The 26,690-nt window shown below is 48.8% G+C and overlaps 1 protein-coding gene across 3 annotated transcripts; it reads right to left on the bottom strand.

Moving 5' to 3' along the window:
- Positions 1 to 25,606, bottom strand: NECAP1 (NECAP endocytosis associated 1). 3 transcript variants are annotated; one of them, XM_077300765.1, is made up of 8 exons: positions 25,353 to 25,606; positions 23,275 to 23,375; positions 21,534 to 21,638; positions 19,831 to 19,912; positions 9,458 to 9,566; positions 9,119 to 9,305; positions 2,425 to 2,530; positions 1 to 1,609 (listed from the first exon to the last, which is right to left on the bottom strand). In XM_077300765.1, the coding sequence occupies exons 1-8, from the start codon at positions 25,454 to 25,456 to the stop codon at positions 1,561 to 1,563; spliced, it is 843 nt and encodes a 280-aa protein (XP_077156880.1). In that variant the 5' UTR covers positions 25,457 to 25,606; the 3' UTR covers positions 1 to 1,560. The 3 variants fall into 3 exon arrangements, with proteins under 3 accessions (XP_077156880.1, XP_077156881.1, XP_077156882.1); XM_077300766.1 differs by having other exon boundaries at positions 1 to 1,606; XM_077300767.1 differs by lacking the exon at positions 25,353 to 25,606 and adding an exon at positions 24,980 to 25,083.
- Between the last annotated feature and the right edge of the window lie 1,084 nt (positions 25,607 to 26,690).

Here is a 26,690-nt window from a genome sequence, read left to right as displayed (position 1 = left end):
TTCATGACACTGCTTTTTTTCCAGTTTTATATTGATTTTAATGACCATCACTGAACAAGTACATCTTACACTTTATATACATACATAGAATATGGAATAGATAGAAGATAGATGAAACATTATTTTTAGTATCCATCAATATATTATATATTATCTTCTTAATTCTAGCTAAGAAAAAAGAACACAGAAGGAGAGTCTCTCGTTTGATTTTTGTAGGGACACAATCAGATTTCTTGGGTTTGGGACCCAAAGCGGCTGAAATGACAGGATCTGCTGCCAACACGGAAGAGTCAGGAAGATTCCAGCTTAGTCATCCTGGCTTGCCCATTATCACCCGGCAAGGAGCCGAGGAGGACAGGTAACCACTTGCAACCAGCAGGGAAACAAACATGATTTAAAGACACAGGTAGCAGCAGGTAAGCCATGGAATGCAGTTGGATTGGAGGAAGCTGGGCATGTAAAGCCTCAGCTTCCTTAGAAAGCAGAAACTGGTCCCTGTTTTCCACAAAGATACTAGAAGTGAGCCTACAACTTGACAGAACATTTACTTTCCTCCCTGACAAAAGGGGCCAAGTCTCCCCTCTGTGACTGCTGGCAGATTTTGCACATGTTCCAAAATCAACTATCCCCCTTTTAAAAAAACACTTAAGCCATGGATCACAGGGGATCCAGCTGATATGATAAGTTAATAATCACTGCCTAGTAGCATCACAAAAAAACGCTGTACAGCTTATATACCTAGAACTCAGCCAAAAAAAAAGGAGGGGTCTGTTTGTGAGAACATCAAACAAAGCTGGTTCTTTTTGTAACTCCACTTTTAGAGTGTAAGGAATGGGTACAAATTCCTACCTTCACAGCCACCTGCTGGGAGAAAACGATACAGAAACTATAAACGTACTGGAGGTAAAGACCATTGCAGAGCATGGTGTGAGCGACAGACTACTTAAAATTACTCTGTGATCCACTAATATTGCTTAGGGCCTTGGGCATCTAACTCGTCTAGTCTAGTCATGACACAGGGTTTCCCCCCCCCCCCCCAACATCAGGGATAGCAGCCTGACAGACAGGTGGCCCTGCTGTTACAACTCGCAAGGATGAAAGCAGGACAGCATCTTACACCGTGTTAACGCTACTCACAGAGGTCCACTTCTCCAAAGCATTTTCCATTTTCAGGAGGAAGATACAAAATAAGGGGAACAGGCAGTCTAAGTCCAGAACTGTATTCTCCTCCTACCACAGGACTGAAAGGAGAACACGTTTGGAGAAAGTCGTATGAACATATTCTGAGAAAGCCCCAGGGAAAAGTTATAACCAGTTGGTGCAAGGTTGTTTCTCATGGGGAACACCGGGCAGAATTCCCAAGCCTTCTCTACAGCTGGTCACAAGTTCACCGGATGATCAAAACTATCATTGTGAAATGGAAATGTTGACAAAAGCAGGATAATCTAAAACTACTTTTTCACCCAAGACCGAATGGCATCAGTTCCCTCCTGTCACCTGTGGAGCTACCAAGGGCCTTGGCCTCCAGTCCGTTCCCATTTAAAGACTTCATAGTCCCCTTCAGAACTGCACCCAGTTGGAGGGCTGGGGAGACTGGCTGGAAACGCTGCTGCAAGAAAGGAAAGAAGAATATCAGTGGGAGAAGGGGCAGTCTCTGATGCCCACTCAGTGTGCTTTCACAGAAACTTATATTCCCTTTGGAACCTCAATCAATCTCAGAGTATGTCTCCTCCCCTTAAGACCATCAATCTGATAAGTGCTGGGAACCCCAACACTGAAAGAGGCAGAAAGAAACAGACCTTTCTAAGGCTCTGAAATGGTTTACTTAACTTTTTGTGTGTGTCGTGGCCATTTTAGGAGCTCTTCTCAGGCTCTAGGGCCCCCTGCAGTAGGTTGGCCACTTGCTCGAGCTAGGCTAAAAAAGGCCTAAGACAAGAGTGAACTGTACTCAAAGTACTTTGTATTACGCATTTGACCAAGAGAAGCACGTGTTCATTGTTTCCCTTGAAGACATTAATTCAAGCATACACCAAGGAATGGATGACATGGATTCTTTTACTTTCCCCTGACAAAGGACTTTCTAGTAATGACAAAAGGGGTATTTAATTGGTTCAGCTTCCAGGCCCCCCACAAACCCTTTAGGCTCCTCTTCTGACATTTACCAGTCTGTGGCCCCCTTCAAATGTGCCAGGGCTCTCCAGGGGGCCATATGCCACCCGCTAAGAATGACTGTACTAGAGGATATAGTGCTGTATTGTTTTAAGAAGACTGCCAGAGTTTATTTGGATTTGGGGGGCAGCTGTGGTAAGCATCAGCTTTCTCTCCAACTTCTAAAACAGAGTTTGGGGCTGTGTCCCATATGCTCCCATGGCCCTGGAGGACCTTCTGCTTACAGCCTGCCCCACCCTTTTCAGAGCTGGCTACCTGGAGGCAGCATTGAAGTCTCCCCAGAGATCTGTGGTGGCTGGAACTGCTGCAGGGGCAGGAGCCTTTGGGGCAGGAGGCGGCAGATCCAAGTCAAGCAAGACATCTGCAAAGAAGAGAGGCACAAGTCTATTTGGTCACATCTGTCTCTACCCAACACTTCCTGTCACAGCACCTTAGATGGGCCTTTAGCACCTGCTTAATTTCAACACTGACTTTTCAGCCAGTACCACTAAACCACTCACAGGCAAGAGGGATTCACTGAGGGCTGAACTAGACGTTCTGCAGCAAAACAGGTTTCCTACCTGCATTGGGATAAGGACATGTATGCAAAGTGGAGGCATTCGTAGGAATGACAGGGTCTACTTAATATTTCCACAGGGTTTACACCTGATCTCCCCTCATTAGTCTTCCTAGAAATGCCATCACAGAGTCAGACAGAGGGAATGCCTAGAAAAAAACAGCATGCTCTCCCTCTGAAATGCCTAAGAGCTATTAGGTCCCTAATTGTTTGGGTCGAAGCACATTGGCAAACCAAAAACAAAGGGAAGGGGATGAGAGAAGTTTATAAAATGAAGCATGGGATGGAGAGAGCTGACAAAGTCTTTCTTCATCTCCCAAAGTTCTAGAAATCAAGGGCATTCTGTGAAGCAGATGGGCAGTCGATTCAGGAAAGATATAAGAAAAGACTATTGTAGAAGACAGCTGTTTTTGTACCCTGTTTTTTTCTGCTCAAAGGGCTCTCAAACCAACTTACAATTGCCTATGCTTCCTCTCCCCACAAGAGACACCTGTGAGGGAAGTGAAGCTGAGAGCGCTCTGAAAACTGTGACTGGCTGCATATGGATGACAGAATCATAAAGTGGTCCTACAAGCCACCTGCTGAATGCAGGATCAGCCTCAAGCATCCAGGTTAAGTATCTGTCCAGCCATGCGTAAGGGGGAGCTCACCCAATTCCACTGCTGACCTACTCTGACTGTTTTCCTACTCTGCCCTTGTTGCTACTTCCATCTTCCAGGTAAGGGTCTGGAATCTATTCCTGAGCTCCAATGGCTTAAAGTAGTCTTGCTCAATGCCTTCAAACTCATGTTAGAGCACTAACTGTTTGCCAGAGGCTTCATCATTCCGCATAATTTAACATCTATACGAAACTACTAATAGAAGGAAACTGGAGATATGAAATACAGACATAGTCTGTAACCTTTCTCAACCTTTTGATTGTGGAGTAACCCCTGAAATATTCTTCAGACTTCATATTACCCTGGAAATGATGCCAGCTGGCCACACCTCTGTCATGTCCCCAGATGTCACATTAACAGTGTGCATGGCATTACACAAATTAAAATTATCTGCATATCTGAGGTTGTTGATATTTCTCCCTGCAATCTTGATCCCAATTTGTGATTAGTCTAACCCCGCTTTTCTTATGTCCTCTGCATATTTTAAATAGGCAAGGCTACAGTATACAGAATACATAGAACTCCTTTCTCAATTTTGAACCAATCCATGATTCCATGCCCGGTTCTCACTGCTGCTTCTTGACCTGCATATAGGTTTCTCAACAGACAGATAAGATGCTCTGGTATTCCCATCTCTTTAAGAACTTGCCACAATTTGTTGTGCTCCACACAATCAAAGGCTTTAGCATAGTCAATGAAGCAGAAGTAAATGTTCTTCTGGAACTCCCTAGCTTTCTCTATGATCCAGGGTATGTTGGCAATTTGATCTCTAGTTCCTCTGCCTCGTCGAAATCCTGCCTGTACTTCTGGAAGTTCTCGGTCCACATATTGCTGGAGCCTAGCTTGTAGGATTTTGAGCATAACTTTGCTAGCATGAGAAATGAGTGCAATGGTGCGGTAGTTTGAACATTCTTTGGCATTGCCCTTCTTTGGGATTATTCACACTATAATTCAGAAAATGTGGGGTTTAAGATTTCCTTTGAAACCTGAGAACATGCTATTAAGTATACCACCGCAGTGCCTCCCAACGCAAAGTAGAAGCCTATTCTTCCATGCCACGACAGTGGCAAGGCTAGTCTTGGCTAGAAAATGGAAGGTGCAAGATCTACCTTCGATAGAGGACTGGCTGACCAAGCTGGCAGACCTGGCCAAAATGGCTAAACTGACATTGTTAAGGGAAAGATAGAAGGAGATTTTCTGGAACAGTGGTCCCCAACCCGCGGGCCACGGCCTGGTGCCGGGCCGCAGCTCCCTCTTCGCAGTTGCTCCTTTGCCGCTGGCCTGAAGCCGCGTCAGGCCAGGGGAAGGCTCCAGAGAGCCTCGGGTGGGGGGGTGCGCCGGCCGGCCTTCTCCTGGCCGCCGGAGCGGCTTCGCCGGCCAGGGGAAGGCTCCAGAGAGCCTCGGGTGGGAGGGTGGCCCGGCCGGCCTTCTCCTGGGAACTGCGATGGCCGAAGACCAGCAGAGAGCAGCCAGGACCAGCGCAAGGGCAGTAAGTGGACCTGGGGTTCTGACTGGCCTTGGGAGGGAGGACCGCGCCGCCGCTTCTCGGGGGGGGGGGGTTCTGAGAGAGGGGGTGGGTGGGTGGCTGAGAGCGTGTCCCTTACCCTTCCCCCTTCTCCCCTTTCAAACCCCGACCAAAGACTGCAGGTAGTCCCCCCCCCCAAACCCACACTCACTGCTAGCGCCCATTGCATTTAGAACTGCAATGGGCTTGATTACTAGTATGTTATAAGAGTATAATCTGTACAATGTATAACAACTTATTCTTTATATATATACACACACACACACACACACACTCTGTTTCTTCTATAAATGAAATATAAAAATCTATATAAAAAGAGGATAAGACTCAAAACTTGTACTTTTGTTTATCTTAAATTTTGAATGATGAGTTATAAAATTTGGTCTTGGAACATTAATGGTTTAAATATATCACAGAAAAGGAAAAAAGTTTTTCATTAAAGAACCAAAAGATAGATGTAGCTTGTTTGTTAGAGACACATATTAGGAAAAATAGTAACTTGTTAATTAATAAATTGTTGGGTAATGAATTTATAGCTTCAAATAATGTTAAAAAGAATGGCATTGTAATATTTAGGGGTGGAAATTATCTGGCTTTGCAAGAATATGATGTGCCAATATATGCACTAAATGGGAGAAAACATAAATTTTACCATGATTTAACAAAAAAGATCATCTTTGGAATATGAAAGTTGGTGTTTAATGGGAAATTTCAATGGGGATGTAAATTTAGAACCAAATAAAATAGTATGTAAATTGGCTAAGAATCCAAAAGGAAAACTTCCTAAGCCTTTCTTTAATATGACAGAAGATTTGAATCTGATGGATATATGGAGATTGAAAAATGGGAATTCGATTTTATTCTGATGGATATAAGTCATTCTCTAGAATTGATATGATCTGGGTTTCAGGGGATTTAGTTTTGAAAATATTAAAAGTAGATATTGAACCTAAAGTATTCTCAGATCATGGTGCTATAACAATGGTACTCAAAGATACAAACAGTGGGAGTACAATGTGGAGAGTAAATGAAGCAATTCTTACAGACTCCCTTAAAGACTCGTTTTTACAGACTCCCTTGCGGGGTCCCACAGGGCGCAGTCCTCTCCCCCACGTTACTCAACATCTTTATGCGCCCACTGGGACAGCTGGTACAGAGTTTTGAGCTGGGCTGTCATCAATATGCAGATGGCACCCAGCTCTATCTCCTCGTAGACGGCCAACCGGACTCCCCCCCCCCCCCCGCCCGGAACCATTTGCCAGATTTGTAAGCAGTGACTGAATGCCTTGAGCAGAGTTGTCTGAAACTCAGCTCCTCCAAGACGGAGGTCCTGTGGCTGCAGGGTAGGGGGACAGACCAGGAAGTGTGATTACCCACCTTGGCAGGGACGCAACTTACGATCGCGTCCCAGGCCAGGAATTTGGGCGTGACATGCCTCATTAACTATGGAGGCACAGGTCAAGAAGGTAGCTAGCCAGTCATTTTTCCACCTTCGCCAAGCTTGGCTACTAGCGCCCTATCTGCCCCCTGAACATCTGGCCACAATGATCCATGCAATGGTCAACTCCAGAATAGATTTCTGTAACTCACTCTATGCGGGCCTACCGTTCCCCTTGATCCGGAGACTCCAGCTGGTACAAAACGCAGTTGCTGGGGTCCTCACAGGAACATCATGGAGGGCCCATATCCAGCCGGTGCTGAGGCAGTTGCATTGGTTGCCAGTTGCTGTCCAGATCAGGTTCAAGGTTTTGGTTCTGACCTTTAAGGCCCTACGCAGTTTGGGACCCACACATCTGTGGGACTGCCTATTGTCCTATGCACCCTTCAGGGCTCTACGCTCTGCGGGTGATAATCTATTGGTCGTTCCCGGCCCCAGGGAAGCACGCCTGGCCTCAACCAGGGCCAGGGCCTTTCGGTCCTGGCCCCGTCCTGGTAGAATGCGCCCCAGGGAGAGCTGCGGGCCCTGCGGGATCTTTCAGCATTCTTTCAGGGCCTGCAAGACGGAGCTCTTCCGCCAGGTCCCTGGTTGAGGCCGGGGTCGGTGCTGAAGCTCAACCTTTTTATGCCACGGTATTTTATTTATGTCTTTATTCCATCTTATTGCTCAGTGCTACTAACATCTGGTACTAATTTACACTTAACTATTCAGACCTCCTTCTTGCCATCCCCTTGAGTAGTTAGCGTGGAGGGGGGGGGTTATATTTTTCACCATGTGTATTGTTATGATTGTATGGGGTTTTATGTCCTTTTATGGGGGTTTTAAATGGTTTTATGGACTTCGTGACCCAACACGAGCCGGCCTCAGGAGTGGCAGGAAATAAATATATAAATAAATAAACAAACAAACAAACAAAAATATTTAAAAACAATGGTATGGTAGAACAAGGTAAAAAGCAAATAAAAGAATTTTTCAAATTTAATTTAAATAATGGAGTTGTGCAAAATTAAAAAGGAAACAGCGAGAAAAGAAGAAAAAATTATTAGGTGAACTGAAAAAAATTGAAGAAGAAATTAAAGCAGATCCCTTTAATGATCATTTAAGGCAAAATCTTCAAAGGTAATTCTCTATGTTAATGGTTTCTGATATGGAGAAAAACAATGCAATTTATAAAAAGAAATAACTTTGAATTCGCTAACAAACCAAGTAGATGGCTAGCTACTAAACTGAGACAAGAAAAAACAAAAAGAATAATAAAACTAAAAGATGGACAAGCAGTATTAACAGGAGGGAAAAATATTCAAGAAAGATCTGTACAATTTTTTTCAAATTTGTACAGGGATCAGAAAATAGATGAAAAAAATAATTGAAGGTTATTTAAGTCAACACAATGTAATGTCCATTGTTGTTGTTGTTAGGTGCAAAGTCGTGTCCAACCCATCGCGACCCCATGGACAATGTCCCTCCAGGCCTTCCTGTCCTCTACCCTTCCCCGGAGTCCATTTAAGTTTGTACCGACTGCTTCAGTGACTCCATCCAGCCACCTCATTCTCTGTTGTCCCCTTCTTCTTTTGCCCTCGATCGCTCCCAGCATTAGGCTCTTCTCCAGGGAGTCCTTCCTTCTCATGAGGTGGCCAAAGTATTTGAGTTTCATCTTCAGGATCTGGCCTTCTAAGGAGCAGGCAGGGCTGATCTCCTCTAGGACTGACCAGTTTGTTCGCCTTGCAGTCCAAGGGACTCGCAAGAGTCTTCTCCAGCACCAGAGTTCAAAAGCCTCAATTCTTTGACGCTCGGCCTTCCTTATGGTCCAACTTTCACAGCCATACATTGCAACTGGGAATACCATAGCCTTGACTAGACGCACTTTTGTTGACATCAGTCTCTGCTTTTTAGGATGCTTTCTAGATTTGCCATAGCTTTCCTCCCCTGGAGCAAGTGTCTTTTAATTTCTTTGCTGCAGTCCCCATCTGCAGTGATCTTGGAGCCCAGGAAAATAAAATCTGTCACTACCTCCATTCCTTCCCCATCTATTTGCCAGGAATTGAGAGGGACAGATGCCATGATCTTCGTTTTCTTGATGTTGAGTTTAAATTCAACTTTTGCACTCTCCTCCTTCACCTGCATCAAGAGGCTATTTAGTTCCTCTTCGCTTTCTGCCATTAGAGTGGTATCATCTGCATATCTGAGGCTGTTGATATTTCTCCCTGCAATCTTGATCCCAATTTGTGACTCATCTAACCCCACCTTTCTCATGATGTGCTCCGCATACAAGTTAAATAGGCAAGGCGACAGTATATAGCCTTGCTGAACTCCTTTCTCAATTTTGAACCAATCAGTAATTCCATGCCCGGTTCTCACTGTTGCTTCTTGACCTGATTTATGTTGAATAAATTAGTTAAGACAAGGATGGAGTATATCTTTATCAGAAAGAAGAGAGTAAAATGTATTCTAAAGAGAAGATTTATTAGATGTAAATATGTATTTCATTATTATTTTAATTAAGGATATATATTATAATTATGAATAGTCAATGAAAGATTTAATTGTGAAATTTTGATTTCTAATAATATTTTTTATGCATGTAGTATGAGAATACTAAAGAACCTGATTTGTTTAAGAGACTCTTTTGATCTTTAATGAAGCCATTTGGACAGATTCTTTATTTCCTTTGTAGTATAGTAGAAAGTGGCAGGCAGCCCACTACCCCGCCAAGCCTGCCACAGCCCTCCGCCCAAAGGCCCTGAAATGACCCTGCCCTCCTGATGGACTACCTGTGTTGCCCGTGTGGCTGGATGTCTGCACCGTGGGTGGTGTGACGTGATTGGAAATGGCAGTCAGGGGAGGAGGTGGGACAGAAGGGAGGGCAGTTTTGCCCCCAGGAGGTGGTGGGAGCAGGCTAGGCCCTCCTGATCCAGCTGGACGTAGCTTGGTCGCTCCACTTTTCTTTGTTGGCATGTTCTGCAAAGAGAAACAGAGAATCAAAGGGAATCCTCCTAAAAAAGGGAAACAAATGTGTGCATGTGTGTGTGGGGAATCCGCTGACTCTCAAAGTACATATCTCAACAGAACACACTCAGCAAGTCAGGAGTCGAGAACAATTAGATTCTTACCCCAATGTTCAATTTAATGGTCTGTCCTTCCTTAAATCCAAGATCCAACTTGGGACGACTGTCAATTTCCTGGGACTCCTTGGAGATTTCAGTCTCTTGTTTCACCCACCTAGATTGGGAGAGAGGAAAGAGAAACATGCCAAGACATGCAAAAGGCAGCAGCAAGACTAACTGCAAAAGACAGGAAGGATACAAGAAGGAGTTCAACAGGGATTTCTAGCAAGCACTCGGATAATCTGGCTTTCTTTCCATGATAGTGGAGATGAGAAAATATATCACTTATTAATACACCACTCAGTTTTGCATCCTGCCATTCCAAGAAATGCAAAGGATGCTGACTTGAAGTCTCCTTGAACAAGAAATTGGTGCTCTATGCAGAATTCCGCACTGCTGATTAGTCTGATCCCTTGTCTGATTTGGCACAGCAATTACCTAGGTTGACATTGGTAAATTAGGTTGCTACCCTTGTCAGCTACTCCTCCTCCTTTAATTCTAACATATCCAGAATAGCTACAAAAAATATCATAGTTTAGGTCAGCCTTTCTCAACTTCTTTACCACTGAGAAACCCCTGAAACATACTTCAAGAAACCCCCATCCCCTCCAGGTTCATCAATGACCATTTTGGGAGAGTTGGTTAGGTTATGATCATACATGGTCATATCACCTGATAATTAATTATCAAACCAAACCAAATAAATCCCACATCACTTATGAACTGCAGGAGCTGATGCATATGACATGTATGTTCAAGCCCAGGAATTTAGCATAATTCCAGGCCAATGAGATGGCCACACAACTTTTTGCAAAGAGAACAGCTTGGCGATCTCATTATTATCTAGGGCTCCTCCCATGCACCTATCTGCAAACTTTACTTCATAACCGCTATGCACTGAACAATGATCTTTAACCACTCCTCGCGGAGCGGATAAAATAAAGCAGCAAGGGCTCCATCGGTGGGCCCTGTCCGGGATGAGGAAGGGTGCCGATAGGCCCCTTCCCCCCGACGGACAATCGGAGGGCCCAGTCGGCCCTCCAATTGTCAGTCCTGCGGCAAGGGACCAATTGGTCCCTTGCCGCCGGACTGACCAAGCGGGAGGCGTGAAGCGAAGCGCCTCCCGATCCGCCCCCCTCTGACTTTGCTCGAATGCCGCTGCCCGCCGCCATTACCTGCCCGCCATCGCCAGGGAACGTTGCCACCTGCCCGCCACACAACGAGGGCCCAGCCGCTGCCGCCGTCGCGCCGGCTCCGCCTGCAGCTGCACCACCACACGGAATGGCTCACCGCCGGCCCACACAGCTGGGGCCGGGCCGCGGCGCAAACTGCCGCGGCCGCCACCCGCCCCGCCCGCACACAGCTGAGCTCGCCCGCTGGTCCAAGCTGCCACGAGTGGCTGGCTGAGCCCTGTGCTGGAGCGGCGGCGCCGTCCACCCCCCCACCCGACGCCCGAAGCTCGCCGTCAGAACCCACAGCCAGGAGCACCCTGCAGCCCGCACATTGGCACAGGCTCTGTGCTGCGGCACTGCCACCGCCCACCCCGCACATCCGACGCCTGAAGCTCACCCAGCTGCGCCCCAGGAGCCGCACCGAGCCGACCCAGCCTCCAGCCTCCAGCCAACAGCAGTCTCCTGCCTACAGGCCGCCCGCCGAGAGTTCCTGCCTCGCGGCCCCAAAATACGGTAGGCCGCGGGGCGGGTGGCGGCGACTCACCGCCGCCTCACAGGATGCCCGCCACCCGCCCTCCGGTACGTTCTCTTGCCCCGTTGCGACCCCAACCTTGACAGCCTCGCTAGACCCCGCTGTATTCCGATTACAGCAGGCTTATTTTCTAGTCTATATATAATTGCTGATATCATTCAGATGGAGTTTCAAATCCTAAAAGCAACAGATCCCAAAAGTCCAGCCTTTTTCAACCTTTTGACCAAGGAGAAGCCCCTGAAATAAATTTTCAGGCTTTGAGGACTCTGGGAAGTGATGTCAGCTAATCATGCTCTGGAAGTGACATTTCACTTAAAATGACATCATCACCCACACAGCCTTCCTTTTGCCCCCTCTCCCTGCCTTTACTGCCACTATGGCAGCTCGCTTCATGTAGACGGGGAAAAAGGGGAGAAGCTGAGAAGACCGTCCAGACCCCCCATACTAGGACACAACTGACTCCCCTCCCTTTGATTTTTACACCCACATGGACACTTACAAAGCTGCTGCCAGAGAGAAAAGCTATTTGATGCAAATGGGTTTTCAACTGAAACATAACACTGAAGACGAGGTACAATGCCATATCACCAGACTTGTTGCCAAGGGATACACACAGAAATTTGGTGAGGATTATGATGAAACATTTGCCCCAATTATTAACTGCTGAGCACTGCAGCAAGCAAGAGAATGCAAGCCAGAGGTGAAAACTGCCATCCTAAATACAGTAGCCACCAGGAGTCATACAAAAAGGGTAAGGGGGACTCAATTTGCAATTTCAGAAAAGTCTTTATGGACTGCAACAAGCTGCAGGAGTGTGAAACTCCAAACCTAATGAAACACTCCATCAAGGAGATGTCAAGAAAATCAAATGTAATTCCTGCCTGTAGATCAATAACAGAAATGCGTAACGGACTAGCTTATGTTGACTTGCTTTTGGCATATTAAGGTCCAGATGACAGCAAAGAAATAGTAGGCCATCTGCCACCACCAAGCAGAACTCAAAATGACTAGGCAGCCTTGCACACTACTTAGGCATTAAAATACAAAGAGAAGATGGAAGTTTTCTCAGCTCCCAAGAGCAAATGAACAAGAATAAAGTGCCTGAGAATAGAAGAAGCCAACCCAGCACTTACACCAAGTAAGCCAGTGGTCTGCAACCCTTTTCAGGCTGCGGACCGGTGTGTGGGGAGGGTGATCCGGGCGCCGCACATGCGCGTTTGTGGCATGCGCGTTTGTGGCATGCGCGTTTGTGGCATGCGCGACTGCAAACACGCATGCACCGCAATTGTGTGCATGTGCGCATGCGTGGCAGATCAGCGCATGCGCATTTGAGCCATGCGCTGCCGCAAACAGGCATGTGCAGCACTTTTTGAGCTGCTGCACATGTGTGTTTGCATCGGCGGCCGCGCTCCCCTCTCCCCCAGAAAGAAGCTTGCCGGGCCACGGCCCAGTGGTTGGGGACCACTGAGGTAAGCTACATCCAAGAGAAAGACATAGAATCATGGAATAATAGAGTTGGAAGGGGCCTCATGGGTCATCTAGTCCAGTGGTCCCCAACCTTGTTATCACCGGGGACCACTCAACGCTTGACAATTTTACTGAGGCCTGGTTGGGGGGGGGTAGTTTACTCCTCTACTCTCAACCACTGCTCTAACGCTCTCTGATCACTATGGTAATGTTTAAACATCCCTTCAAAATAAGATACAGACACATCACAACAATGAACATAAGGAACATTTTATTTTCATAGAAATTTTAACTCATGACAAATCAATGGGAACCCTGAGCTTGTTTCTCTGCAACGAGATAGTCCCATCTGGGAGTGATGGGAGACAATGGCACCCGAAGTGTGTTGTAAAGGGCCGGGGGGGGGACGGGACGTCCTTCGCAGCCCACCTCCAATTAGTCGACAGACCACATGTGGTCCACGGCCCACTTGTTGGGGATAGCTAATCTAGTCCAATCCCTTGCATTATGCAGGACACTCACATCCCTATTGCTTATTCACTGTCACCTGCCACCCCTTTGAACCTTCCCAGAATCAGCCTCTCCGTCAGATGGCTCTCCAGCCTCTGTTTAAAAATCTCCAGAGATGGAGAACCCACCACCTCCCGAGGAAGCCTGTTCCACTGAGAAACCGCTCTGTCAGGAACTTCTTCCGGATGTTTAGATGGAATTCCGTTTGAATTAATTTCATCCCATTCATTCTGGTCTGTCCCTCTAGGGCAATTCTGCTCCATCCTCCATATGGCACCCTTTATTTGACTTATTTGACTGCTGCCTCTTTAATGTGTAACATGGCCCCCTCAGGGAAGAAACCTGTTTCTCTCCATTCTTCAAGCCAGAGTGGAGTGGCTGGGAGGGAGGAAGAGGTTAGGCCTGCCATCGAGCCCCAGGACACCGAGTGCAGCCTCTACACCCGCCTGAAATCTAGGCAGTGGGACCATACATGGCCCTTGCGTCCTCCTAAGTCGGGGGGGGGGAGTCTTCTTTCCTCTCTTTACATATATCCTTTGTCCTCTTTCCTTCGTTCCTCTCCCTTCCTGTTTTTTGTCTACCTTCCTTCCGCATCCTTCATTGCCTTTTCTTGGTGTAGTTGTTAGGAGTGCAGACTTTTAATCTGGCATGCCAGGTTCGATTCTGCACTTCCCCACATGCAGCCAGCTGGGTGACCTTGGGCTCTCCACAGCACTGATAAAGCTGTTCTGACCGGGCAGTGATATCAGCGCTCTCTCAGCCTCACCCACTCCACAGGGTGTCTGTTGTGGGGAGAGGAATGGGAAGGCCGCTTTGAGCCTCCTTCGGGTAGGGAAAAGCAGCATATAAGAACCAACTCTTCTTCTTCTTCCTCCTCCTTTCTTCCTTTTTCTTTCTACTTCCTTCTTTCCTTCCTTTATCCCTCTTCCTTTTTTCTGTTTTCCATTTCCCCTCCGTCTCCCTTCCTAATTCTTTCCTCCTTCCTCCCCTTTTCTTTCTCCCTCCCTCTCTCCACCTTTCTCTCTTCCTACCTGCCTTTTTCTGACTCCTTTTGTTCTTTCCTTTCCTCCTTCCTTTATCCCTCCCTTTCTTTCATCTTCCTTCCTTCCTCCCTCCTTTCCTTCCAGAATCATAGAGTTGGAAGGGGCCAGACAGACCACCTAGTCCAAGCCCCTGCTCAATGCAGAATCAACCTAACGAATCCAGGAAAAGTATCTGTCCAGCTGCTGCTTGAAGACGGCCAGCAAAGGTGAGCTCACCATCTCCTGAAGCCAGGCTTTTTCAATCAGGGTTCATGAAACCCTGGAGTTTCTTGACAACCCTGGAAGGGTTTCCTGAATGGGTGAGAGTTAATTACTTTTTTTTTTAATTGTTTAACGTATATGAAGTGACATGACCATATTGTCATGTCGACCCGCCAACCCCCCAAAATGGCCAATGCTGGGCCTGGCTGGACAGAGCGAGCCAGAGGCCCAAGGTGGACATCTGCATAACTATGCTTCCCAACCAGATTTTTCACCATTGCAGCACTTCTAGAAATCTGAAGAATATTTCAGGGGTTTCTCAACACTAAAAAAGCTGAGAAAGGCTGCCTTGAGCAGTCGATTCCACTGCTGAACTACTCTATGGGAAATTGTTTCCTGACCTCTAGCCTGTATCGTTGTCCTTGTAGTTTAAACCCATGACTGCATGCCCAATCCTTTGCTGCTCATAGGAACGTTTCCTTGCCCTCCTCTTGTTGTCAGGGTTTCAGTAGAGCGGACTCTTGGCAGTCCCATGGGACAGCTGTTGCCATGATCCACGATCCCGCACTGCCTTGCTCAGCCATGCAATGTTCTGGCCGGTGTCCATATCAATTGCATCCAACTACTTTGTCCTTTGTTGGCCTGGTTTCCTTTTTCTACTGACTCACCTCTACAACCTTTCAAATACTGAAAGACAGCAATCATGTTGCCTCTTAACCTCCTCTTCTCCAGGCTGAACATTCCCAAGTTCCTCAGCCTTTTTTTATAGGGCATGGTCCTTGGGCCCTGGATCATTTTAATCGCTCTCCTCTGAACTCTTTCAATTTTGTCCAAATCCTTCTTGAAGTGAGGCCTCCAGAACTGCACACAGTACTCTAGGTAGGGTCTGACCAATGCAGTATACATTGGAACCATGACAACGTGATTTTGATGTGATGCCTCTGTTGCTACAGCCCAAGATGGCATTGCCTTCTTTTCCACCACATCACCTTGTCTGCTCCTATTTAGCGTACACAGTCCACAAGTACCCCAAGATCATGTTCACACACACTGTTACCCAGAAGTGCATATCCCATCCAGTATTTATGCTTCTCATTTTTATGACCAAGAAGATGTAGAACTCTGCAAGTCTCCTTAATGAACTGCATCGTGTTCTCGTTTGCCCACTTTTTCAGTGTGTTCAGATCCTGTTGAACTCTATCTTCTGGGGTGTTCACTACTCCTCCCATCTTGGTGTCATTCACACAAAGTTCCTCTACCCCATCCTCCAGATCATTGATAAAATTGCTGAAAAGTACTGGACCTAGTACCAAACCTTGTGGCACTACGCTGCTCTCCACTCAGATAAAATACCACTGATGACCACTCTTTGGGCATGTTTTTCTAGCTAGTTCTCTTATCTACCTAACCATCCGAAAATCCAATCTATAGTCCTACAGTTTACTCATCAGAACATTATGGGGAACTTTGTCAAAAGCCTTACTGAAATCTAGGTAAACAATATCATCTAAGTTTCTATAATCTAATAAGCCCATCACTCAGTCAAAGAAGGAAACCAGGTTGGACCTCCAAAAGGTCCTAACAATGAGGGACATGGGTTCCACAAGCTCTCCAGAAAGCCATTTGAGCATTCTTGGGTGCATTTCATCCGGCCCAGGGGATTTGAATTCATCCAGTGCAGCCAGATGCCTCCCAACAACCTCTCTGTCCATGTCAACCTGCCACCAAGAAAAATACCTTGCCTACTACCATCCCTAGATTATCCATATTTTTCTGGGAAAGCACAGAGGCAAAATAGGTAGTGAGCCTTTCTGCTTTTTCTCTGTCCTGAGTCAGAGTTTCTCCATCTTCACCCAACAGCAGGCCTATTTGCCTTGTTTACCTTCCGTTTGCTCCTCAAATATCTGAAAAAGTTTTTCTTGTTATAGGCGGCTTTCCCGACCAGTCTCGGCTCACTCCCAGCTTCAGCTTCTCTGCTGGCTGACCTACAGTGCCCAGTAAACTGCGGAGACTCTCCCTTAGAGGTCTGTCCTTCCTTCCGCTTCTTCTTGAATAGTATTTTCCTTAGCTCCTCCTGAAGTTCTCTGTTCATCCAAATAGGCTTCTTGGATCCCTTACCATATTTCCACCTTGCTGGAATAGTCATGGCTTGAGCACGCAATAACCCTTGTTTGAACAGAGCCCACCCGTCACTTGCTCCTTTCTCTTCCAACATTCTAGTCCATGGAATGATTCTCATCATGTCTCTGGGTTTATTAAAGTCTGCCCTCTGAAAGTCACATCTGACTACAAACTTTCTTGGCCCCACTTCTGACAAGAAATTCTAGGAGGACTTGATCATGCCTCCCCAGGACCCTCACTTCCTTGAATTAATTACTCTGAGTTGGTTGTCTCGGGGTTAGTTAATTGTTTGAATTGAATTGATCAGAGTCTGAATTGGTTTGGGAGGAGATTTTGGTGGTGTTGCGATTGTCAGTTTTGGTGTTGTTGTTCCTGGATTTGGGTGTGGCACTCTGTTTTTTCTCACACGAGCCAATATTTTCCTGCCTGGCTTTTCCTGTGTAGTCTTGTGAACTTGACAGAGAAGACCCAGCCTTGATTTGGGGGGGGGGGGGGTTCCTTTCACATTCCCGCCATCTTGGATTTTTTGAGATCCCTCCCGTGGTCCCATCCTACACCTCCCATAGCCCCGTTCACTTTCCCTGAGTCTTATATGCGCCATTTTCTCCTAGGTTCATCTTATCTGAGTCCTCTGCTGCCTCCCCTCTTGTGATCTTACACTGCCTCCCTCTGGCTTCTAGTGCTTCTTCCCAGTCTTCTTCACCTAGCTTCTTCTCACATTCCTCCTTCTTCCAGCTTGATTTCCAAGTAAATAGAAATCACTTCTATGGATGAACTAGTAGCTGAAGCCCGTTGTAGTTGAAACAGGCGCTAGCATGGTAGGAGGGCAGAGTGTAATGGTCTGAAGTCTTGGTGGGGGGTGGAGGGAGGGAGGGGGAAGGAAGGAAGGAAGGGAGGGAGGGAGGGGGGGAAAGGGATGGAAAGCAGCCAGGCAGGCAGGGAGACTTCTTCGGGTAGAGAAAAGCAGCAACTAAGAACCAACTCTTCTTCTTCTCCAGGAATCTCAGGGCTCTCTCAGCCTCACCCACCTCACAGGGTGTCTGTTGTGGGGAAGGGAAATGGAAGGCGACTGGAAACCCCTTTGAGACTCCGTCAAGTAGAGAAAAGCAGTATATAAGAACCAACTCTTCTTCTTCTTCACCTTCTAGAACAGTGGTTCTCAACCTGTGAGTACTTGAAGAGCTGTCACATAGATGGAGCAGAGATGTTTTCTGTTGCCCCAGAGGGTCAGACCAGAAGCAGTGGGATGAAACTAATTCAAAAGAACTTTCAGCTAAACATCCAGAAGAAGTTCCTGAACTTTTATCAGTTCCTCAGTGGAACAGGCTTCCTCAGGAGGTGGTGGGTTCTCCTTCTTTGGAAGTTTCTAAGCAGAGGCTGGAGAGCCATCTGGCAGAAATGCTGATTCTGTGAACTTAGGCAGATTGTCAGTGGGTGGGCTGAAGGGGATTGTGTCTGAGCCTGGCTCCAGTGGCCCTTTCTTGCAGGCCCAGGGAAATTCTGATTGCCACTTTAGGGTTAGAAGGTGAATTTCCTTCAGGCCAGACTGACCAGGGATTCTGGGGGGTTGGGGGGGGTAATCATCTGGATATGGAATTGGGGTCACTGTGGGTGGGCAGGTAGTTGTGAATTTCCTGCATTCTGCAGGGGGTTGGACTAGATGACCCTGGTGGTCCCTTCCAACCCTGATTCATTTTTGCACTCTTCTTTAAGGGCCATAAGAGACCAAATTACTCTGAACAATTGTCCAAGTTGCATAGCGTACTATTCTCTTTGTGAATTTCATTGCCATCTCATCAGCTTCCATAAGCATCCTTGATGGCTACGTCCTTCCTGCTTCATCCTGAGTCTTCCTTCAGACTCACTCCTGCCCTCTCAGCTCGCCCCTCTTTTCACACCGCTCCCTGTTGTACCAGGGGGGCCAGTTGAGGCCGGAGGTTGAGAGAACGTCAGACTTTCATGAGCTCTTCCTGGCAACATTCTTCCCACTCCCTATCCATCTGTCATGGCTGGTGATTTCTGCTTCAATGTATCTGAAGCCTGTGTTCACAGAAAAGCTTCTACCCAGAATTAAGCTTGATGGGTCTCAAAGGTGCCCCTGGGCTCCAAGCTTTCTTTGCTGTTTCAGATTAATATGGCAACCCACCTGAAGGCAAGATGTGTTACACTTCTTGAGAATCGTCGATTTTCCATAGGAGGAGACGGAAGGAGAAGCTATGGAAGATTCATTTCAGACAACCAGAAAAAATACTCCGCTGCCATGGGCCAGCCAGCTCCTCCTCTTCTGAGGAATCTGAAGAACTGGGCCACACAACTGCAGAACCCCCACCTGAGCAGCAGACCCACACTTCCCAGTCACAGCCAGGCTGCTGGGTCTTCCAGAGAGGCAGCACAGAGGCCAGGTTCCCTGCCAGCTTCTCCTGAACCAACAGTGCAGATAAGGATGAAGAGGCCGCTTGGTGACCCGGGAGAGACAAAGATGTGCCCACTTAGCTGCTCAGCAACGGTCCAGTTTCGTTCCAGGAGCACAGTCCTCACATGGCCAGGCCTGAGAGTCTTCTAGGAAGATGAACCTGGCTAAGGAGCAACATCCCCTGGCCGGCCCTCCCTCCCTCCCTCAGGGGATGAGTCGGGAAAAGATGCAGATAAAAGGAACATACTGAGCAAATGTGGGCGGGGAACCACGTTGCTTGCCACTCTTGTGGGTGCTGGTGTGTTCAGCAACGAATGCTCGACCCTGACCAGCTGCCTTGTTTCTTTTTCTGGTAATCTGTGCTTGCTCCTCAAATCTTGGGCCCCTACTGCTGTATCCTAAACCTGTTGTCGTGCCTTGGAACTGGACCCCTGGATCCTTGACCCTTGGACTGGACTACTGGACTCCAGGCTGGTTTGCAGACCTTGCTCCTGTGGATTTTTTACTTGTTGTCATTGTATTTGTATACTCCAGAAACCCTGGGTAGATCAACAGTACCAGGGTTAATATGAACACAACATCAGCACCAAAATAAAATCACTGAAATAGACACTGTATAGTAAGCCTCTTTTGACTGAAAAAGGGATGTGCTCTCCTCCCCCAGACGCTTCAGCAACACCCCCCCTCACCTCCTACCTTTCATGGTCACAGGGGAGGAGTAAATGTGTGCCATGCCCTCGGCAGTTCTGGAAAAGAGACGCTGCCGGCATATTTCAACAGGCACTCCCAAACACAGCAGGGTCAGAACATTGCTGAGCCAGAGGGATCTGTGGTCTGACTCTGCAGAAAGCCCTCTGAGGACATTACACAAGAGAGGAAACAAATTTCAGGCAAGTATAGAAGCGGAGAAGGAAACTTACTTGAAATGATCCTGCAGAGAAACGTTGAAGTCAAAGGCATCACCCCGGTCTCCAAAGCCTATGCCAATGAATGCACTACGCCCTGGAAAGGTCAGAGGAACAGCCATTCAGTTCACTCCTGGGAGTGGCCAAGACTTTAACAGCTGACCCAGGCTTGCTACCCCATGGCCTGGTAAGGTGACTAGAAAACCCTGCCAGCATCTGCACCCATGCACAAAGCTATGCCTTCAAGAGGAAGCCTCAGTTTGCAGCCTTTTTATTCCAAACCTTTATCTCTTAGCTTTATCTCTCCCATAGCAGCAGAAACTGTCCATCAATAGCGGGAGAAAGGTGGCTGGTTAAAGAAAGGCTGCATTCATGTGACTGTGGCAATTTGCCCTACTCGCCACAGTTAAACATTGTCTTCCTCGAGAACGTTTGGCATCTCTTCTGCACCACAGGGCTACGCAGTGGCAACCAAGGCCAGAGCAGCTTTTCTCAACTTTTTCACCATTGAGAAACCCCTGAAACATTCTTCAGGAAGTGGCACAGTCATGCCGAATATGGTTGGTAAGCAAAGCTGTGTACATGCCCTCAAGGGGCCCCTTCCCACCCCTCCAGGCCCATCCCTGGATATTGGGGGGGGGGGGCAGGTTAACATAAGTATATAAGTATATAAGGTTACCTGATAAATATTTCACACATTTTAGGGGACAAAAGTAGCACAGCTGGTGTTCTTCCATGTTCACCAAGCCAAGCTACTAGTGCCCTAACTGGCTCCAGAGCACCTAGCCATAGCGATCCCTGCAATGGTCGCCTCAAGGCTGGACTTCTGGAACTCACTCTGCATGGACTTTCCCTTATCTTTGACCAAGAAATTGCAACTAGTCCAGAACACAGCTGCCTGGGTCCTCACAGGAACACCCTGGAGGGTCCATATTTGACCTGTTCTTTGGCAGTTGTGCTGGCTTCTGGTTGAATTCCAGATCATGATTGCCTTTGCCACCACTCTGCCTATGTCCCCTGTAGAGTATTGTGCTTGGCCAATATCGACCAGCTAGTGGTCCCTGGCCTCAACCAGGACAAGGGCTTTCCCCGTCCTGGCCCCTACCTGGTGGAATGAGCTCCAAAGGGCCTGAATGAGCTCCAAAGGGCTTTTGATTGGGGGCAGCGATATAACAACATCAAATTGCCCCCCAATAGGACACCTCCACTGAAAACAGCAATTATGTTCCTCTGTCAGTGACAATGGGGACTGCACGGAAATTAAATGGAAGATGCAAATTTTGAAAAAGATTCTTAACATTTTTAAGTTAACATTTTAATGTTAATTAGTATAATGGTGCTGTCAGTCCTGTACACTGTCCCAAGCCTTCACGGGAGGGCAGTATATCAGTAAGTAAGTAAGTAAGTAAATAAATGGCTGACACCCACCAATTTGGGAAATCCCAGGATGTCACAAAGCCCTAGTTGAAAAATCCTGTGCTAGAGTCTTTTACCGCTGTTGAGCTCAGCCCCATAACAAAAGGATGCTGAAGAGCCCTGCCCTACACTCGGTGATGGTGTCTGGGGTGTCGGCTAGTGGAAAATTCATTCTGAGAATGAGTGCGCAGTCCTTCCTGGTCCGACTTTGAACCAACTCTCGCCAGCCTCATTCTTGGGAAGGGGGCGAGAGAGCAGCCCCACTCCATTTCGGGGGATGAGAAAAAACCCTTCCTCCTCACCATTCCCGTCCTGGATCCGGATGACAAAGTAGCGGCTGGAATCCGTCACCGTCTCCACAGCAATGCCAGGATACTGATCGATCGGGGCCTGCGCAAACAGCTCCCCTGAGGAGACATGAGAATGCCTCAACAAGCACTTCCCCACAGAGGGCGGAGGCGGCACACGCGGCGGCCACTGTGCGGAAGCAGCCACTGGGGTCACCACATTTCCGTAACACGGAAGCAGAAGCACAATTTCAGAAAATCAGGTGATCCTTTCTATTGGAGTCACCCAAATTACATTAAGAAATCCTTTGTGTAATTTGGTTTGGCCTCAATGAAAGTTATTCCATGAGTCGGTTTCTTCTTCTGGGGGCTGTGAGGACCCAGCTTCAGTTATCATGAATGTGAATTATCTAGCCAGTGATGCTAACTCCCATTGCTAAACCTCAGTTCAATACAGCGTTCACAATAACAATACGGAATATTGCCAAGCAGTTAGCAAACGGCTACAGCGCTCGCCCCAGACTTTTCCGGCACAAAGTGCAGGCTTTCTTCTCAGTCAAATGCTGCAGAGCACCGGCAGGAAAGATCCCTCTGCTGAGCAAAATGAGAGGCAGGGGAGATGCTCCCCGTGCTCTTCAGGAGGGGCCTCATCTCTCCAGCGCGTGGGGGGGGGGAGGGGGCATAGGTGCACACACACACACAGCTTCCCACCTGACTGGGCATCATGCAGCATATTTCCATAGGCCACAGCAACAGCAGCAAGACCCCTCCCACAAGGAATCTATCAGGAGACAGACTGTGACACCTCCAGCTGGGGCAATCTGGACACTAAAAAGACAGCAAAGGCCGGGGACAGGCAGGACAGGGAAGGAGACCTTAGCACAATATCCTTCTGGTTGAGGGTTTCAAGTATGTGCCAATTTTCTCCTTCAACAGACAAAAGGAGCCTAGCGTAAGATTCCACAACAGAGTTAGAATGTTACAGTTACCACACTGCGGCACATTTTATTTAGTTATTGTACATAAATGCATATGAATCTGCCACACGTTCATGTACTACACAAAGCACATAGGCTCTAAAACAGGGGTAGTCAAACTGCGGCCCTCCAGATGTCCATGGACTACAATTCCCAGGAGCCCCCTGCCAGCGTTCGCTGGCAGGGGGCTCCTGGGAACTGTAGTCCATGGACATCTGGAGGGCCGCAGTTTGACTACCCCTGCTCTAAAACATGACTATTGCAGCACTTTCTTAGTTCGGGCAAATTTCTTGTGGACACATCTTGAACTTTAGTTTCATGAGTACCTTTCATACAAAATTTCTACCCTGAGCACACTACCAGCTTCCAGCACTTGCTGCCAAGGTGGAAGAGGGGAACTACTCATCCTTGGTCCGTTATTTCCGTATATCGTTCTGCACTTGGCATAACTCCATCTGCTCTTTCAAAGACCAGAACTGAGCACAACGCAAATGCCTTCCTGCCTGTGACTACATATTACTGGACAGCGTACACACAACGTTGCCAGTAATCGAAGGTAGCATCATCAAGTGGGAATCCTGGTACAGCAATAAGGATAGGATTATATCCAAGCACACGAAAAGAGCATCATAAACTAGATACAAGGTCCTGTCAGAAATGAAGCAAGGCTTTTACTGTTGGAATGACCAGAAGAGTTCCACTACATTTGGCTGCACCCCCAAGATCTGAATGTAAAGGGCCACACTCTTGCTATAGGGTGCCATCCTGCAGGGCCTCACCTGAAACTCTGTCCTCCAGTTTTATATATGCAATTTTGCCCTTCGAGGTTATGCGGAGCCGTCCAGTCCAATCTGGCTGATCCAGTTTCCAGTCAGAGGCTCTGCAAATGTAAACAAAGGGACATAAATTGTTGGTTTAAGAAAGCCCCTCTTCAGCTTGCTGTCCTGGCCGGCTGCAGGATTTCCAAAGAATCCTGCTGATTCACCACAATCAGCCTGAGTCTTAGACATTGTGCTTAGGGAGGACCAAAACAGCTGTGGAATGGACCCTGCCTCCTCCATCTGCCTTTCACTGACAGAAACCAAGCCTAAAATGCTGAGAAAACTGTTCTGTTTGCCTAGCAAAAGCCAATGAAGTAATATTTATTAAAGCTACAGGCTCTCCTTTTATTGTCTGGGTGGCTTTTTGTCTGATGTACTTTTTCTTTTAAAGATTCCAGATTTTTCTGAAACCCTGATGTGCTTTTCAGTTTTCTACAAAGATCTGTCTTGTCCATTTACAGTTCCAGTATCTGGCTTTGTATCCTCAGATTCTAGCCAGGTAGCAAATTAGAATACAAAAGCGCAGGACCCACAGAGACTTGTTGGGGGGGCTCTCATTTTCCTTTCCCACACTACATCTTCTGTCCCTTCCCTGAAAGCCCTCATTAGCCTGTCCTCTCTTTCTTCTCTCCTTTCTGCCCACCAGTTCTGGATTTACCTCACTTCGTCCTGAACCCTCTTCTGCACACTGTTTCCTCTTTCCCTCATCCTAGTACCTCCCATGTCTTCACCTTCCTGTGTGAGAGTTTGTTTGTTCATTCCTTCATTACATTTATATACCTCCCTCCCCTGAGGCTGTTACTCTAACCCCCAATCCCTGTCCCCCCCACCTACCCTTTTGGGCACAGAAACACTCCAGAAGATACAACTGGAGCCTCTGACCCCAAGGCCAAGGTGGATGATAGCACTTTCCAAGAGATCAGAGCTAGCTGAACTGCCCAACTCACACCTAAGAAAATCAATTATACAAGACAGAAAACAGAGCAGAAGAACAGATGGCAAAAGCACTATGGTTTTGATCCAGTTTCTTTCTAGCTTTCACACCCATCCACCAATCCTGCCTTTTCCTGCCTGATATGGGCCCATCAGAACCACCCTGTGAGGTTGGCTAGGCTGAAAGTCACCCAGCGGGTGTCCACAAGAGACTGAGGATTTGAAGACCCTGTCTGAAACTCTGTTGGGAGCTTCTGCAAAACACTAGCAAGGCTTAGGGAAGTCACGCAGTTCAGGTGCCCAGTGGCTGTCGCCTGCCCTGGTCCAAGGAATCCTCCTCCGCCTGCCTTTATGGCCAAAACAACCAAGGCCGGAGTGCTGGTCGAACTGTGGTCGTTGCCTAGCAGAAGCCACAGGGACCATCAGTTGATGGAAGCATTTCAAGCTCCAAACTCCAGAATCTGCAGGGAGACCCCCATGTTGTTCATCCTCTCCACTCTATTCCAAGAACAGGCTGCCAGAGTGATCCTCGTGATGGTCGTTTGCTCCATGCAGGCTGGCCCTGGCGAGAGGCGGCTGCTGGGCTGACCACTGAAGCATCCTGGAGACCCCCCTGCGCTGCTTACCGCTGGTGCGCTGGGAAAACGCAAAGTTCTGGCACCGACCTGGACTGTGGGGGCCCGACGCACCCGAGGAGCTCTGCCCCCCCCCCGCCCCCCCCCGTGCCTGCCTTCCATAGGGACGGGCGCCTGCAAGCGCCGAGGCCTTCCGCCTGGCAAAGGGGACCTCGCGGCCTCCCGGGGCCCCTTCCGGGCACATCCATGCCGCCGGGGGGGGCGGGCGGGCGGGTGCGGCGTGTCGTGTCGCCGGCCCAGGAGCCCCCAGAAGCCGCGCAGGGAAAGAGGCGGCCCCTTCTCGTCAGCGCGCGAAGACCGGCCAGGAGGCCGAAAGAGCCTTCCCGCCCGGACCGCCACGCCTCGGGGGGGGGGGGGCAGCCGGGGGCCCTTCCCTCGCGGGGACCCACAGGAGGGGCCCTGCTGCTCCCGCCCTCCCGCGGCCTCCCGCCCGGGAGCTGCTCCCTCGGGCCCCCCGCCCGGGCCCACCTGTAGCCGCGGTTGGAGGCGCGCGGCGGGATGCGGAAGACGCTGACGTCGGGCTTGACGCAGAGCACGGACTCGTACTCGCCCTCGGCGCCCGGCGCCGCCATCGCCGCCCCGGCCCGGCCCTCGCTGCCTTCCTTCCCTGCGAGCGGACGCGGAGCACCGCCGGGCCGCCTACGGGCCAGCCGCGCTGGACGCCGCCATCTTGCTCGGGGTGCGGGCGCGGCGCGCGGGCGCCATCTTGGGTGCGGGCGGCCTCTGACGTCACGCGCCTGCGCCGCCGCCCGGGCCCCGCCCCCTTGTGCCCACGGCCCTTCCAGGCGGGCCCATGCCCCGGCCCCGCCCCCTCCGGCCGCCCCCGACGCCCCGCCCACCCAGGCTGCGCTGCTGCCGCCCCCTTGGCCCCCCCGCCACGCCCCCTCCCCCCCGGCCGGCCCCAACCGCCCCCCCCCGGCCCCCCCGGATGCGGCGGGACTTCTGGCTTGTTCGGAACAGGGACGGGGAAGGGACGGCTGGGCGGCTCCGTTCACAGGATCGCAGAGCGGGAGGGCGCCCCAAGGCCCGTTTGACTTCCCACCCCAGGGGGCCCGGCTGCAGGACACCGACCCCCCCCTCCCTCCCCCCCCCCGGGGCCCTCAGGGACCCTAAGCTCGCTCTTGATGAGCCCCTCTGTAGAATTATGCCCCCTTTGCTTAAGCTCTTCTGCTTCTGTGAGGTCCCCACCATCTTGGTCCCTTATCATTCCCTTCTTTGCATGAAACGTTCTCTTCATATCTCCAATTTTCTTGAAAAGATCTCTGGTCCTCCCCTTTCTATTGTTTTCTTCTATTTGTTTGCACTGTTCATTTAAGAAGGCATTCTTATCTCTTCTAGCTTTTCTCTGGAATTCTGCATTCAGTTGGGTGTATCTTTCTCTTTCTCCCTTGCCTTTCACTTCCCTTCTCTCCTTAGCTATTTGTAAAGCTTCCTCAGACAGCCATTTTGATTTCTTGCATTTCTTTTTCTTTGGGATGGTTTTAGTTGCTACCTCTTGTACAATGTTGCGAACCTCCGTCCATAGTTCTTCAGGCACTCTGTCTATCAGATCTAATTCTTTCAATCTGTTTGACACCTCTACTGTGTATTTAGAGCCTCTTGTGGCACAGAGTGGTAAGGCAGCCGGACATGCAGTCTGAAGCTCTGCCCATAAGGCTGGGAGTTCGATCCCAGCAGCCGGCTCAAGGTTGACTCAGCCTTCCATCCTTCCGAGGTCGGTAAAATGAGTACCCAGCTTGCTGGGGGGTAAACGGTAATGACTGGAGAAGGGAATGGCAAACCACCCCGTATTGAGTCTGCCATGAA

Source organism: Paroedura picta, chromosome 10 (genome assembly GCF_049243985.1).
Source record: "Paroedura picta isolate Pp20150507F chromosome 10, Ppicta_v3.0, whole genome shotgun sequence".
Classification (NCBI taxonomy): Eukaryota; Metazoa; Chordata; class Lepidosauria; order Squamata; family Gekkonidae; genus Paroedura; species Paroedura picta.
Note: the sequence above shows the minus strand (reverse complement) of the source record. Positions and strands in the feature narration are given on the sequence as shown.

Coding starts and splice junctions, on each gene's coding strand:
- NECAP1 (XM_077300765.1), bottom strand. CDS start 25,456: ATGGCGGCGCCGGGCGCCGAGGGCGAGTACGAGTCCGTGCTCTGCGTC. Junction 2,531..9,118: donor CAGCCACACGGGCAACACAG/GTAGTCCATCAG, acceptor TCTTCTTTGCAG/ATGTCTTGCTTGACTTGGAT. Junction 1,610..2,424: donor GACTTCAATGCTGCCTCCAG/GTAGCCAGCTCT, acceptor CCTTTCTTGCAG/CAGCGTTTCCAGCCAGTCTC.